Here is a 14463-nt window from a genome sequence, read left to right on the forward strand (position 1 = left end):
ACTTCAATCACGTGTTGATGACGAGACTTGCGAAATTGGTGCTCTTCGGCGCTCATAGTCAAGCGAGGTGAATTAGTGGCAAGGTTATGCGGCTGTCGAGGAAGCGTACAATTTTAATGGACACCTCATGCTTCAATGGTGCTGCCGGTGCGATGACATTGCATGTCGAAGGGGTGGTGTGCGAAGAATCATCATGTTGTTGCTTTATATTTACGTTAGATGGCAAAGTCGTCATCAATTTCAAGCTTGAGCTTGACCAAGCTGAGTGGCGCAGCGGAAGCGTAAGTTCACTCTCCGAGTTCGAATCTCATCTGAACCAATTCTAACAACCACATAGGCGCCGGGCTCATAACCCGGAGGGCAATGGATCGAAACCATTCTCAGCTACATTTCTTTTTGTTTTTTTGGCCCCTTCTACTTTCTACGTTTCATGCAAGCCCTCCTACGAAGGATTTATTGTTGATTTTTTTTGTATCCTCTAGCAAAGTTTCTCCGTTGCGCCAACGATCTCAAGACATTCATAATCAGACATTCATTACATGTAAACAGGGCTATAGAAAGGCAAGCCACATGACCAGTGAGAGCGGATATACTTGCAATTTCATGGAATCCTCTATACCAATAATCAAAAGGCCTTTGGTGAGATTGCAGCTACCAAGGCGTAGTCTATTGTCTAGAAACTATTGCACCGTACACATACCAGCATCCCCAGAAGTATCGCTCTCCTCGTCAGCGACAGCCACGCCACCACTCGCGTTCAATCTCGCAGCGATATACGCCGTCCGAAGTCTAGTTCCAATCTCAACCCAGTGCGCGTTCCCAAAATCCCCTTCGTAATCCACAAGCAGCTCGAGCAAATCATCCCGCGTCGCCTCCTCTTCCGCCGCCATGTACGCGGCCACCAGACACAGCGGAATGTGACTCGCGCCCAAAGGTCTGGACGACGAGGCTTCGCGCGCGAGCGAGACGGCGTCGCAGCAGAAGCGCACGCTGTCTGCGGTCAGGGAGAAATCTGAAGGATCGAGCACGGAGAGGACGGCGTTGCAGGTGATGCAGATGCCGAGGAGGAGGCTTCGGGCTACTTGGAGCAGGGGCTTCATTTTCCGCGCGAGCGCGGTTGCTGACGGATCTGGGCTGGAGGACGCGAGGTCGGAGAACGTGGCTTGCCGCGCCATGACCTCCTCGCTGTCGAGGCAGGCGCAGTAGTACAGGCTTTCGATCTCGAGGAGGTTTGCGCGCGGTGCTCGGAGGAGGTCGGGGAAGCCCGCGAGGGTTTCTAATGTGATTGTGTTGCGTGGGAGGCCGTCGGTTGGTGGGCCAAAGGGGACCTTCCCGTTTTGGGGTTTGGCGGGACCACTGTGGATTGAGAGGTTTGCGCGATACCACGGGTGCAGTTTGATGGTGGGGTCGAAGATTGATTCCAGGATCTGATCAATGTGTGAGGTTTTCGGAAGAGTACATGTATAGATCAATGTGCACTCACCACCACCATACACATGGAGGTCAGCACCTGGTGCTCGAAGCCTTCGCCCAATTGATGTACGGGGAACTTGCCGGCGACGGCATTGAGGACTTGAGCAACGGCTTTGCCATGGCGTATCATCTCATCTCCGGGCTTTGCAATCCAATTCTACGTATCCAATCAACGACCTGTTCAAAGTAAAGCTGATGGACAACATACCTGGCAAATAAGCACAAAATAGATGGCGCAAAGTAGTTCCACGATCTGGTCTTTGTTGGGTGAGCTCAAGGACTTCCTGAGCACTCGCAAGGCACGCCCATACTGGGCTAGAGCTTCATAAGAAGGCTGTCGGTTGTACACTGCGGGATAGGTGCATATCAGAGCCGATGCAGATGCATCAAGAGCCGGATGAGCACCCAGACGTTTAGGGATCTCGCCTAAAAAAACGCCGTAGCAAGATAGATCAAACCTGGGATCTTTGACGCCCAGACCAGTGACAAAAGAGCCGATGAGGAGCGTTGCCTCATTTGAAGGTGGTGGCGATGGCTTGAACAGCTTCGCGACACCCTTCCCTTCTGGCGATCTCCGCTCTCTCTTGACGACAGTCCCCTCTTCGATCTGTACGAACTTGAATCGACGCTGTCCGCTTCCCAGACAGGTAAGGCCTAGCCGTTTGCATCGCGCACAGGAAGGCTGCTGCCCATCGCACTAATAAGCGAAGCTTTAGTAAAAGGTGTCGTGGCACTCCACTCGAGACGGCAGCCTGACCTTCTTCTTCTGCTTGCGACAGGCGTCACAACCACGGCCCGATGGCACACCGGGCATTCTACTGCGCTGCGTGCTACCGCAATGGGGCACCAAGACGGCGTGTGAGATGCATGTGTACCATGGAGGAGTACTTCGAATCTTACATTATTGAGACCGAAGGTGTCTGGGGTACAAAGCGGTGCGGCTGAGAGCTGAGTGCTCGCGTTCGTCAAGGGTCCACTAATTGCGACAATACTGGCCAAGGTCCATACCCAAAGGACCAGGTAGCGCCAAGAGCGGCGCAAGCGACCTCTTTGGGCATGAGTGGGTCGAAGGAATACAGCACCACCTCATGGCCGCGCTTGGGAACGTCATTGGACCCATCTAATTTTTCGCCTTATGTATGGCACACCGACCGATGATTCTACCACAGCCACAATCGACTTGACATGCCACAGGCACTAGAAGAATGTGACCACAGCGAGTAGGATCAGTGTACGCACGATGAGAAGCAATCTAACACATTTCGAACTTGACAATGGATCAAAACCTTTAATAAAGACTATGCTACGTATCAAGCCACTGGAAATTCATTCAGCGTCTCGTTACTGTATCACACCCTCAGGCCGCCGCCGCCGCCTCGCCACTGCCCGCCGCCATCTCCCACGGACCCATATCAGGCTTACACCGGGACCCAACATTCGGCAGCACGCCGTCCTTGAAATAAGCCTGCAGATGCCTAGCAACACACTTCGAAGGCGAGACCGCCAATCCGTGTCCATAGCCACTGTGCGCCAGCACCATGCTGCCCTTGAACCCCGCGCTCGCAGCATACGCATTCGCGATCGGAGTGACGGGGTCGAACTCGCCGTTGACGTACAGGATCGGGTGCTTCGTCGTCGCGTCGAAGTCGCCCGTGTACCGCTCTTTCGCGTCCATCCGCCAGCGCGCGGATGGCCAGAGGCTCACGTACTGCGCGCTCCAAGAGCTGACGCGCGACTGGCGCTCGACTTGCGGGAGGTACTCTGCGCTGCTGTTCGTGCGCCACAGGGCGTCGCTGCCGCGGATGCCCATGACGGCCCAAGTTGCGCCGAGGTTGTAGGGTTCTATGGCGGTGGTGGTGTTGAGGAGGGGGGAAGCTGTGCTCGATCCGTTCAGGACGCCTGTGAGGAAGTCTGCGAGCAATGGCCAGGTTGCGGGATAGTAGAGAGGGCCGAACACTGCGCTTGTGCTGCCGCTGTAGAGCTGCCAGGCGAGATTGCTTGAATTTGCGCTTTGCGCGAATGGGTCGAGGTAGTCGTTCAGCGGCTCGAGCATGTCGTTGATGGAAGTTGCGTTGGTGAACTGCGCCAGCGAGCAGTTCGGTTTGTTCGCCAGGCATTCGTCCAGGAAGCCCTCGACGGCTTTGTCTGCGTCGCGGAGGAAGTCTCCGTAATGCCCGGCCTGGTAGTCGGTGGGAAGGAGGTTTCCGTCGAGCACCATGCGATCCACTCTGTCCGGGAACATCGCTGCCGCGTAGGATCCGAGGACCGTACCGTATGACCAGCCATAATAGCGGAGCATCCCGTCCTCGCCCAGCGCGTCGACAATGTTCATCATATCGCGCGCGGTGAATGCAGTGCCGATGTACTGGCCGGTCTGGTTCATGGAGGCGTAGCATGCGTCTGCGATGTCGCCGGCAGAGTCCCAGCCGTAGTTGAGAAAGTAGTCCGTGAGGTTCGCGCTGGCGATTCCTGAATAGTCACGCTTACTATGACCTTGAGGTGTCGAAAGCATTAGGGCATCCATCCCGCAATCGAAAGGTAGCGTTTTGCCAGTGCCCCGAGGGTCCCATGACACAAGATTCCATTGCCTGCCGATGTTGGCTGCCATTTGGTCTCCAACGGCAGCGAGATTCTCAACGCCGGTGCCGCCAGGTCCGCCAAAGTTGATCAGTACCGATCCTAGCACAGGCTCTTCCGTTGCGTTGACTTTGAACAAATCTAGCTGGAGTTGTTCTGAGGTTTCATCGGTGTAGTCCAGAGGCACTTCGATATGAGCGCAATCAAAGGTGGATCCTTGCACCTGGTTCAATATTGTGATATTCTGGTTGAGTTCGGGGCAAGCCTGCCAATTGATGCCTCGATTGCCTTGCGACTCTGGTTGCTGAGGCGGCGAGTTTGCTGCCACAATGAAGTCTGCCGCGGCCGAAGCCACAGCAGCGTTGAAGGCGTCGGTAGACATTCTGGGAGAGTGTTGCGAACCGTATTCAGAGGGCTGTGAGAGTTGATGGCAGCTATTGCAGCCATGACAGGCTACAATATATTTGTTTGGCAGCGGCGCATGCTTCTGGATGCAGAAGCCAACATCTGACGTAGCCCAAGCACTGCGCCTTGTAAGGATTATTGAGCCAAGATGCCTCTGCGCACATTAGCAGACCGAAGAAGGATAACTAGCAAATTAACAGAGCCACGATGAAATCCTTCTTGCATCCTATGGGGCTTGGGAGCGCTAGATGCATCCATATAAAGTTAGCGTCTCGTACAGCCCGCATGAAAGCTGGCTCCGCGCCGTGGAGGTGTCTTAGTGCGAGTCATGGGGACGAGGAATGATCACGTGGCACGTCCTGGAGAGAAATGCATGGCTAGCACGAGAGGTGTAAGGTCTCTATGAAATATCGAGGTAGTGTTATGAGTTGATCGTGGCGGGTGGTAGTCTGCCATTGCTGCCATTTGACATAGTCTTTAATTGCATCTTCATGACGCCAGGAATATCCAGAGGGCCAAATAGGATTGGCGTGCGACCTGGAGGGCGTTAGATAGCTAAACCGTCTTACGGTCTGAACTCCGCTTCCCAATTGAATCCACCTATTTCATCGTCCGTATCAGCTGCCAAAACCCGCCCGCGACTCTCTACAATACTCCTCACATCCTGTAGCGCCTCCTCAGCACTCTCATACTCTCCCTTCCATGCCTTGACCAGACACGGACCTAACTGCTCTGTCTGCAACACCGGCCAATCCTCAAACTTGCCTTCCTGCACGGCTAATTGCTGCGCCCTTCTCTCCTCACGAGTCAAGCGGTGCCGATCATCTAACACCACTTTCTCAGCTACAGTCAGCCGACGCCTGCGCTTCGACATCAGTTCGTACACCCAACACGCCCAATCGAAAAGGTCCGTTTTCGGTTGTCCGCACTCATCCACACCAAAAGGTGGATCAACTTGCTGCACATCTGATGGGCCGAAGGGCGAAAGGAGTGCATTCGCTGTCTCCATGTTCCCAGCGGGAATGTCGAGCTCGCGACACGAAGCTCCGACGAAGGCCGCTACTACGATAGATAGGTCCGGCCGCAGCCATATGCATGAGCCTTGTGGCGCGTTGAGCACAATGCCCTTGCCGTGAATGTAGCGGCAAGCTGAGAGATATTGCAGCGCCCAGCGCTGGTGAAGAGCCAGGCGGACATCACGTTTCTCGTCTGCGTGAGGGATATTGTCCCAGGACATGGTTAAAGCCGGGTATTCGATACGGTAGGAAGATTGTGTTGAGCCTAGAAACTTGACCACCCGTTTGCAGCTCGCTTCTCCAGTTTCGAGTCTCTCGTGTATTTTGATCGTATAAGCTAGACGGCGGGCAGGTTCAAGATGCACTGGATGTCGGGCGTCATCCTCATAAATGACTTCTCCTGTTTCAGTCTCGGCTACGAACGAAGCAGGAAAGACCAAGGCGTCACGGCCATTGTTAGCTGGAGCAATACGCCAATCCTCATGCCATTCGTCTAGAAAGTCTGTATCTTCGTCGAAAAGTGCATCCTTGGGAATTGGGCTGCCACTGTAAGGTCGTCTGCGGTCGCTTTCATGATGAATTCGGGGTGAGTCGTATTTGCGCGCATATTCTGCTGCAGCGACTCTCTCGTTTTCTTCACGTGGTGATCTGGAATCGTATCCGAAAATACGAGAGATATATCTGCTCAGCATGGTGTAGTGCGTTGGTTTAGGAGGCTGAGGTCCCCGGCGAAAGTTCGAAGCCGACTTGAGACTGCCCAATTGTAGCAGCAAGCGTCAAGAGGAAAGAGTAATCCTTGCCGAATAAATACATGATTGGCAAGAAAGGAGACGATTGGTTGTTGGTAGAATCTATGTCAGTCTACCTCACGGATGAGAACTGCAGCCATCCTGACAAGTGGAAAGTGAGCCTGACGGAAGTTGACTGGACGCTGATTGGCGCGGCTGCAGCCGGCGCTAGCTCCGGGACACATCCTTCTCACTTGACAAGACCACGTGACGAGACAATTTTTCCGTTCTACGATGGCATGCGCTTGGAGCTCCCATCAGCTGTGAATGGAATCCCGAGGTAGCAGTAGTGAGAAACCATGCTCCTGGCTGATCAAGAACTGTAGAACTCTGATTGGCTACTTGGGGGCTGGCGCTAGCTGCGGGCAGTCTCTGTGATGTATCACACGTCACGTGATCAATTTTAGACAAGGGCTGCTAGTCGATCGTACGGCGTGTTAGAGGATCTGCATGTATTTAAATAGAGCAGAAACATGTATGTTTACTCCCACAAGACACTCGTGTTCCTTTTCATCAGCAGCCTACCATGTTGTCGTCTTATCGACTGGGTTACGTCGCATTGCGATCGGGTTCAGGTCACAACCGCACGACGATATTGATCGGCTATCGTCCCACGCGACTAACACAAGGGTCGACGCTGGGTAGTCGGTAATACTGTGTGAGCCCAGTAGCATACCTGATTGCAGTGAGGATATGGGCACCATCTTCGAAACACTGGCATCTCGAGCAAGTGTCAAATCTCACAAAGTCCTGAGCTGATGTACTACTTGGAGCGCGACAGGGCTCCTGCGATTGACCGCGCGAATTCAAGTTTGGGGACCATTCGAAGATGAGAATACCGATTTCAGGAAAAGGACAATTGCCGACGGGCTTCCACCGCTTCTCGCTTGATGAGGCGGAGATAAGTGCGGAGTCGGAGGCGGGGGTGGAGACGATCAGGGCTAACGGCTCAGGGTTCGGGCTGTCTTTCCACGAGGCACCCACTCACATTTACACTCACACCTTTCCCTTCCAAGTTAAGGTGATCAACCCCAAATGCAACCCCGGTTAAATCTCTCGCCTTTTTGACTTGCCGTGCTGACCAGCCGGCGATTCAACACTCATTGTCCGAGTCCCTCGGCTTCTGACTGGCACCCAAACCTTGAGGCACGTCATAAAGCTCATCCGGCATACCACGAGGAAGTTGTCGACCGCGGTAAACTTTCGACGGTGAATTGGGGAATTGCCATGAGAGCGCGAACTCCACTTCTATCATCCGTGCCCCAGCGACTGTCGGGTTATGTGGTACCGCAGCGGGGTACTATCTTCGCAAAGGTAGGATCTTGACCGGGCCGAGTATTTCTTAGCCGAGCGGTATAAATGTAGGTCCCAGTCTCGATGTGCCCAGTCCGACTTTCTACTATCAAGCAACCAGCGACATGCCTCACGCAAACATGGAGGCAATGAAAGCGGCCGCTATCGGCCTACTTCTTTCTGTCCCATCTGCTGTAGACGCACAACAAGTCTACCTAGCAGCCAATGGCTCCACACCGCGGCCTCAGTGCTCCGAGTGCAGCAGTGGTGAGCCGAGTTACACCTATACGCCTTTCGCCTACAGCATGACATCGACCGTGCGTTATGCGACCTCACGTCCTTCCCCGACCACGACCGCTACCTACGCCCCTCCTCCAGAGAGCCTCGTGTCCCTCATTCCGTCTCAGTCATACACGACATGGGGCAAATGGAATCCAACCGCGAATGCTTCTGCGACAGACGCCAGTGATCCGTACGGCAATGCTGCTTGGACTGCTCTCTGGGTGCATGCCAACCCACCCAATTTTACCCAGGAGGCAACGAGTGCCATCTTCAGCACCACCATCGAGCCGACTCCGATTCCCTCCTCAGAGCTGGTACTGCCCCCGCGTGACTACTTCGGACCGAGTGATTGCTACAACTTCCCTCCGGGTTTCGAGTTTGGTGTGGCCAGCTCCGCGAGCCAGATTGAAGGAGCTACTGCGGAAGAGGGCAAGGCTCCGTCTCTGATGGACATCCTTGTCCAAGATGAAAGGCCCAAAGACTACACTACGAATTAACACTATTATTACTACAAGCAGGATATTGAGCGAGTCGCTGCCATGGGTGTCAAGCATTTCTCATTCAGCATTGCCTGGACTCGAATCCTACCGTTTGCTCTTCCCGGAACGCCGGTGAATCAGCAGGGCATTGATCACTACAACGACGTGATCAATTACATTCTTGAGAAGGGCATGGTTCCAGAGGTCACACTCCTCCATTTCGATACGCCGCTGCAGTTCTTCGGATCCAACTTGACTGCAGCACAGGAGCCACCAGAGATTGGATACGTCAATGGCGCCTACCAAAACGAAACCTTCCCAGACTCTTTTGTGAACTATGCAAAGATCGTGATGAGCCACTACGCGGATCGCGTCCCTGTCTGGTACACCTTCAATGAGCCTCTGCTGTACTCCAACAACGGACAATCGATCTACAACGTCATCAAGTCGCACGCCCGAGTCTCTCACTTTTACAAAGACGAGCTAAAGGGCACCGGCAAGATCGCTCTCAAGTTCAACAACAACTTCGGTGTACCACGCAACCCTGAGAGCGAAGCCGACGTCTACGCCGCAGACCACTTCAACTCCTTCCAACTCGGCCCCTTCTGCAACCCCATCTTCCTCGGCGAAGACTACCCCGAGTCCTACAAGATGACAATCGCCGACTACGTACCCCTCACACAGGAAGACCTCGAGTACATGAACGGCACCGCCGACTTCCTCGGCGTCGACCCCTACACCGCGACCGTCATCGCGCCGCCCGTGCCCGACTCCCAAGAGAGCATCGCCGACTGCGCCGGCAACTCCTCCTCGACCTTCCGCCCCTACTGCGTCAACCAGACGACCACCGACGTCTTTGGCTGGAACATCGGCTACCGCTCGCAGAGCTACGTCTACATCACGCCCACCTATCTGCGCCTGTATCTCAACTATCTGCACAACACGTGGCGCACGCCCGTCGCCATCACCGAGTTCGGCTTCCCCGTCTTCGGCGAGGAGGACAAGCTCAGCCTTACCGACCAGCTCTTCGACTCGCCCCGCAGCCAGTACTACCTGAGCTTCATGAGCGAGGTCCTGAAGGCGATCTGGGAGGATGGCGTCGAGGTCGTTGGCGCCTACGCGTGGTCTTTCGCCGATAACTGGGAGTTTGGCGATTACGCTCAGCACTTCGGTATTCAGACTGTCAACCGCACGACGCAGGAGAGGCGGTACAAGAAGAGTTTCTTCGATTTCGTCGATTTCATGAAGGCTAGGGGTGTGGACTAAGGGCTTGCCTTCAATGCTTGCTAGCTTGTGAGATGAAAGATCATAAAGATGCGAATAGGATGGATAATCACGTGGCGATAGAAATGAAAGTGTGGTACAAACTCAGAACTCTTAAGGTTTCGCTTCATGGCTTCAATCTCACTGAGCGTTCTATCAACTCCCCTTTACGGCACAGATCACGTTGACGCCCCGTTAGCCCGCCCCTCCTCAGCAGCCTTCTTCTCCTCCTTGACCCTCCTCTCCGTCCGCTCACTATACCGATCCGCAAACAGCTCGAAATGCGGCCTCATGACAATCGTATACTTCACAAACTCCTCCATGCAGTCGACGACCCGATCCCGATTCCCCAAAGGCATCAGCCTGCTCCCGCCCTCCGCCTTTACTACATCCGTCCCCGCCTCGCACGCGTCGGTAAACTGCTTGTAGGCCATCGGAACCGATGACTGGTTCGGGATCGCGAACAGGCGCATCCACCGCCCCAGCATCCGCAGCGAGTTGACGGTGTTGAACGACTGCGAGCCGCCGGAGACTTGCGCGATGGCGAGCGTGCGGCCTTGCGTGGGGCGCACGGAGCCGGTGGAGAGCGGGATCCAGTCGATTTGGTTCTTGAAGACGGCGGTCTTTGCGCTTAGAGTTAGCTCGGGGGCAAATCGGGGAGGTGGGGTTGAGGGTGGGACGTACGAGGTTGCCGTGCTGCTCGGGCGAGACCCAGACATGGCCGTCGCTCCAGGTGCTTAGTTGCCGGAGTTCTTGGACTTTGGGGTGGTCTTGCTTCGTGTCGTCTTTTACGGGCAGGTCGGTGGGGTCGAAGACGCGGACGTCGCAGCCTAGGCGATGCAGGATGCGGGAGCATTCGAAGGCGAGGAGGCGGGAGTAGGATCTTGATATGATGAGCTCGTGTTGATGGAAGCATTGGGGGGTGGACGGGCCTTACCTTGAACGCAGACTGCCGTACAAGACAAGGACTTTTATGCGGTTGTGGTTGGTGGCTGTGAGATCTGACTGAACCATGCTTTCGACCGTGTCTAGTTCTAGTTTTGAGACCCAATCGGTGTTGGCAACATCCTCGTCCAGAAGGAATGGTCGGTATTTGCTGCGGATCGTTGCATCGTCCTCGGACTTGGGCACTTGTAGATCAAGTCGACCATTCTTCAGTGGCGTTGTGGACTGTGGCGTAGCCGTGCCATTTAGAGATGATGGCATTGTGCCGCTGTAGGATCGAAGAGTAGCCCTTGCAGTGAAATAAGGTATCGTGAGTGGCGACTGAAATTGTGATACACGCCTGAAAATGCTCGAGCGAGCAACGCAAGTCACCATGTCAAGAGGCCCAAGAATGACTGCAAGGAAAGGAAGATTGTATCGAGATGAAGCTAGGATCTCGTATCCTCGGAGTCGAGTCCATGGTGTTAATACATCTATCTCGAAAGAGATTAGAGATTAGGAGCGAACAGATTACGACGGACGAATGAGGGCGTGGCAGCATGTCGCTGGCATGTCACTGCGCTGGGGCGCTGAATTGCGTCAAAAACGTCGGACGATGGCTAAGCATTCTTCGCTTATTTTCTACAACGTCAGCTCAGGCCTTCACAATGGCAATGTTTATCGGTCATCGATAATCCTCTAGATCATGTTCCGCCAGCAGAATTGCCGATAGGGACTTCAGCATTGGATCAAAGTTCAGCGCGAGCCTCGCTGAGCGGTTTTCTCAACGCTCATGACGTCGTCCGGCCCTCGACGGGTCCTTTGTTGCGCTCCAACCATGGCATTCACTTTAGGCTCCCTCCGCGGACTTCACTGCAATGCGAGTGAAAGAAGTGCCGTGAGTATAAATACATAGACCTCGTTCGCATTTGGTAACAGTCAATCGCTCCGCAACCAACCAACCGAACAACACCACCCAATCAACGGACCAAAAAATAGTTCCCGAATAAGAACACCAACCCAAAGCATCTACAACCCAAAAAACCCAACGCACAAAGCAACCAGTCAAACTCCAGCCAACATGCCCCCAACCCGCATCCACCTCCTCCGCCACGGCCAAGGCCACCACCAACTCCCCCCCACCAGCCAAAACCGCCTCCTCCCCGACCCTGCCCTAACCCCCGCCGGCATCACCAAATGCAAGTCCTTCCACGACCGAATCTTCCCGTACGACCGCATCGCCCTCTCCCTCCTCTGCGCCTCCCCCATGCGCCGCGCAATCCAGACCGCAGCCCTCTGCTTCCCCTCCCCCGCGCCACGCCCTATCATCCTCCTCCCCGACGCGCAGGAAGCGACGGCCCTGCCGTCTGATACTGGGCGGGCCAGGGGCGAGATTGGGAGCGAGTTTGGAGGGGAGGTGGACGCGGGGTTGGTGGGCGAGGGGTGGAATTCGAATGAGGGGGAGTATGCGGAGACGAAGGAGGCGTTGGGGGAGCGGGCGAGGAGGCTGAGGGAGTGGTTTTGGGCGTGCGGAGAAGGGGAGGTGGGCGTCGTGGGGCATGGGATGTTTTGGCATTGGGTTACGGGGGAGGTGGATGAGAGGGGCGAGCAGACTAGTGAGTATCCTTTTCCTTTTTTTTGATTTTGTTTTTTCATGTTGGAATTGGGGAAGGAAAGCCGTGCTGACTTGATCTTTTAGCGCCCCACTGGGAGAACACGGAGTGGCGGACTTATACGCTTGAGAGGGACGCGAAGGGCGAGGTGGTGATGGTTGAGGAGCAAGAGTCGATCGAGAGGCGCCGCCTGCCGAATTGAAAATGAGAATGGGTGTGCGTGTGATTATTACGGAGGCATAGTGCCTTGCTACTGGATTTCATTGGGGCGTCAGGAGCCAGCGCGTCGGGCGGTCCTGGGTCTTCTGGCCTGAAAGCCACGAGAATTGTTCGTGTCGGGTTGATGCAATGGCTCCTCTTCGATCGAAGGGATTCTTCTGAATTGACGCCTTGTTGCGCCTGGCAGCGTCGTCGGGAGCGAATGGTTGCTCTCTGGTATTAGTCTAGATAGCCCTCTAGAATGCGATGACTGCGGTTCACCGGTTTGTCAAAGCCAGCCTCTCTGTCTGCTCGGGGGTCTTTCGCCGCTGTTTCTTCCGTTGCTGAGAGGCCACCCGAGCCCTGCTCTCTGATTGTCCATAGCCATGCTCGAGAAGGGGCAGCCGCCGCTTGACCCGGAGTTGTAGGAGAAGTCGTCTAGTGCATCTTTGTTGCGCCCGAGGCTTGTCTTATTGCTGCCCGCGTATGACGCAGAGTCTGATACGGTTCGCGAGGCCGATGAGTTGAAGCTCTGTGCGTCAAGGTGTGATGGCTTCAGCTGAGGCGAGCCCGTGTTATGTGCGTGTATTACTGGCGACGGGACTGCCGAGGGTGTGTGCAAAGAAGAAGTTTTTGAGCTCGAGCCTATGTTCTCCTCGTTGATGTGCCAGCGCGCAAGGAGATCGTTTTGGATCCAGATAAGCTTGCCCAGAGCTCGGACGATTGAGATGCGGAGTCGGAGGTCGACGGTTGTGTTGGTCAGGATAGCTTCGGTGAAAGCGTCTTGGACAAAGCCCATGCAGATACCAAGGAACATATAGTCGACGTGGAGGGGGTTGCGGCGGCCAGAACCGACATGCATTTCACTGGAAGGAAGTTAGGGCTTATCGAGTATGTTCAGGTGTGGACAGGGACGAACCCAACTTTGTCGAGGTACTCCCACTGCGTAAGAATGTCAGTAAGGCTGGACGACAGCTGCGAGGCTGCAGATACGTACGAATTCTCTCTTGGAAGGATCTTGGTTCAATCTCGTCAAATACCATCGCAAGAAGATCTTGCGGTTCTGAATCGCGGGACTGCCATCTTGAGGCCAGACAGGAGGATTCTCATCGTCTCGGCTATCGCGGGTGGAGAACACGCGAGCGGTGATGTCGTGTTGCAAGAGCTTGCTGTACACGGCGTTGACGATGTCGGGGATGACAAGGCGAACGAGGTCTTGGCCACGCTCGAGAGCGGCGAGGTCACCTGGCCAGCTATGAGTAACGGGAGTGGGTAGCGAGAAACGGTGGCGCGTCATGGACTACCTGGGCCGAATTCTATGAACTCCTTCAGATAGGCGACCCGAGCGCCGAGATCTGTATAGAGGGCATCGCGGTCGACGTGCTTGATCCCGCGGGGCACGAAAGACATGCTTGCTCCGGCTTTGCTGCTGTGGAAGAGGGTGTTTGACTTTCGAAATGTTCAGAGCATCGGGACGAAAGAAGTGAGAAAAGGATTCCGAGGCAAATCTCCCTACCTTAGACTAACCATCCCCCCGGATTGCAGTTTGATAGGATCACGCACTTCGTGGACCATGGTGGAAATAGGCTTCCGCCAGGGATCGAAGGCCAGGACGTGCGTGTACGAGAGGCGGCGAGGCCCGACCGCCGCGACAAGGGTGGTTGTGTCGGATGACGACGGTCCGGATGTTTGACGGCAGTGGAGTGGATGACAGGCAAGACGACACACTTCTCTCACGCCAGCAAGACGTTGCGGGCCCCGCCGTGTGCTCTTCAGGGATGGACTGCGTGGGGGTCGTCGGGACGATGCCAGGGTGTGTCTGCAGTCAGCGGCGGCAGGCAGTCGGAGAACTCGCAACCCTGTGCGCTACCCAGATAGCACGTGGCTAGATGGGCATCGGACGTTGACCAGCGTTTCGGCCTGGCCTCCCTCGCGCCGAGGCGAAGCGAAGACAACGGCCCGCGAACTGCCCATCCCGCCACGCCATCCAGGAGTCTCGGCGCATTATTCGCGCTGACAACGCGAGTGTGAAACGGTAGTCTGCCCTCACTACTTTTTTGGCCAGAACAGTACCCGCTATACTGTTGCCATTGAGCCAACAGCTCTGTCGGCGAGCTGCGACATACCAAAGCAAGGGCACTGAAAACCTTTC

The 14463-nt window shown here is 55.1% G+C and overlaps 8 protein-coding genes across 8 annotated transcripts; 3 read left to right on the forward strand and 5 right to left on the reverse strand.

The window, feature by feature from the left end:
• Positions 1 to 593: 593 nt before the first annotated feature.
• Positions 594 to 2390, reverse strand: WHR41_03142 (uncharacterized protein). Its single transcript, XM_069371748.1, has 4 exons — positions 2231 to 2390; positions 1682 to 2170; positions 1484 to 1630; positions 594 to 1427 (listed from the first exon to the last, which is right to left on the reverse strand). The coding sequence occupies exons 1-4, from the start codon at positions 2285 to 2287 to the stop codon at positions 681 to 683; spliced, it is 1440 nt and encodes a 479-aa protein (XP_069231276.1). The 5' UTR covers positions 2288 to 2390; the 3' UTR covers positions 594 to 680.
• A 440-nt stretch (positions 2391 to 2830) lies between these two features.
• Positions 2831 to 4432, reverse strand: WHR41_03143 (uncharacterized protein; the record flags this gene model as incomplete). Its single annotated transcript, XM_069371749.1, has 1 exon — positions 2831 to 4432. One exon carries the CDS (start codon positions 4430 to 4432, stop codon positions 2831 to 2833), a length of 1602 nt encoding a protein of 533 aa, XP_069231193.1.
• A 588-nt stretch (positions 4433 to 5020) lies between these two features.
• Positions 5021 to 6163, reverse strand: WHR41_03144 (uncharacterized protein; the record flags this gene model as incomplete). The annotated part of the gene is made up of 1 exon (XM_069371750.1): positions 5021 to 6163. One exon carries the CDS (start codon positions 6161 to 6163, stop codon positions 5021 to 5023), a length of 1143 nt encoding a protein of 380 aa, XP_069231281.1.
• A 1529-nt stretch (positions 6164 to 7692) lies between these two features.
• WHR41_03145 (uncharacterized protein) lies at positions 7693 to 8331 on the forward strand (the record flags this gene model as incomplete). The annotated part of the gene is made up of 1 exon (XM_069371751.1): positions 7693 to 8331. The coding sequence occupies one exon, from the start codon at positions 7693 to 7695 to the stop codon at positions 8329 to 8331; it is 639 nt and encodes a 212-aa protein (XP_069231282.1).
• Positions 8332 to 8373: 42 nt separating this feature from the next.
• WHR41_03146 (uncharacterized protein) lies at positions 8374 to 9579 on the forward strand (the record flags this gene model as incomplete). The annotated part of the gene is made up of 1 exon (XM_069371752.1): positions 8374 to 9579. One exon carries the CDS (start codon positions 8374 to 8376, stop codon positions 9577 to 9579), a length of 1206 nt encoding a protein of 401 aa, XP_069231196.1.
• Positions 9580 to 9683: 104 nt separating this feature from the next.
• On the reverse strand, positions 9684 to 10896 carry WHR41_03147 (uncharacterized protein; the record flags this gene model as incomplete). Its single annotated transcript, XM_069371753.1, has 3 exons — positions 9684 to 10199; positions 10261 to 10459; positions 10514 to 10896. The coding sequence occupies 3 exons, from the start codon at positions 10894 to 10896 to the stop codon at positions 9756 to 9758; spliced, it is 1026 nt and encodes a 341-aa protein (XP_069231280.1). The 3' UTR covers positions 9684 to 9755.
• A 685-nt stretch (positions 10897 to 11581) lies between these two features.
• WHR41_03148 (uncharacterized protein) lies at positions 11582 to 12605 on the forward strand (the record flags this gene model as incomplete). Its single annotated transcript, XM_069371754.1, has 2 exons — positions 11582 to 12116; positions 12200 to 12605. The coding sequence occupies 2 exons, from the start codon at positions 11582 to 11584 to the stop codon at positions 12313 to 12315; spliced, it is 651 nt and encodes a 216-aa protein (XP_069231202.1). The 3' UTR covers positions 12316 to 12605.
• WHR41_03149 (uncharacterized protein) lies at positions 12131 to 14209 on the reverse strand. Its single transcript, XM_069371755.1, has 4 exons — positions 13616 to 14209; positions 13309 to 13556; positions 13231 to 13253; positions 12131 to 13177 (listed from the first exon to the last, which is right to left on the reverse strand). The coding sequence occupies exons 1-4, from the start codon at positions 13719 to 13721 to the stop codon at positions 12601 to 12603; spliced, it is 954 nt and encodes a 317-aa protein (XP_069231203.1). The 5' UTR covers positions 13722 to 14209; the 3' UTR covers positions 12131 to 12600.
• Between the last annotated feature and the right edge of the window lie 254 nt (positions 14210 to 14463).

Source organism: Cladosporium halotolerans (genome assembly GCF_011745625.1).
Source record: "Cladosporium halotolerans strain TM138-S3 chromosome Unknown Sca8, whole genome shotgun sequence".
Taxonomy (NCBI): Eukaryota; Fungi; Ascomycota; class Dothideomycetes; order Cladosporiales; family Cladosporiaceae; genus Cladosporium; species Cladosporium halotolerans.

Bases quoted from the DNA above. Each gene is read 5' to 3' on its own strand.
- WHR41_03142 (XM_069371748.1), bottom strand. From the start codon at position 2,287: ATGCCCGGTGTGCCATCGGGCCGTGGTTGTGACGCCTGTCGCAAGCAG. The intron at 2,171-2,230 runs GTCAGGCTGCCG...TTCGCTTATTAG, and splicing joins GTCGCAAGCAGAAGAAGAAG to TGCGATGGGCAGCAGCCTTC. The intron at 1,428-1,483 runs GTGAGTGCACAT...CACATTGATCAG, and splicing joins CCTCCATGTGTATGGTGGTG to ATCCTGGAATCAATCTTCGA.
- WHR41_03149 (XM_069371755.1), bottom strand. From the start codon at position 13,721: ATGTCTTTCGTGCCCCGCGGGATCAAGCACGTCGACCGCGATGCCCTC. The intron at 13,557-13,615 runs GTAGTCCATGAC...ATAGCTGGCCAG, and splicing joins GTTCATAGAATTCGGCCCAG to GTGACCTCGCCGCTCTCGAG. The intron at 13,254-13,308 runs GTACGTATCTGC...ATTCTTACGCAG, and splicing joins ATCCTTCCAAGAGAGAATTC to TGGGAGTACCTCGACAAAGT.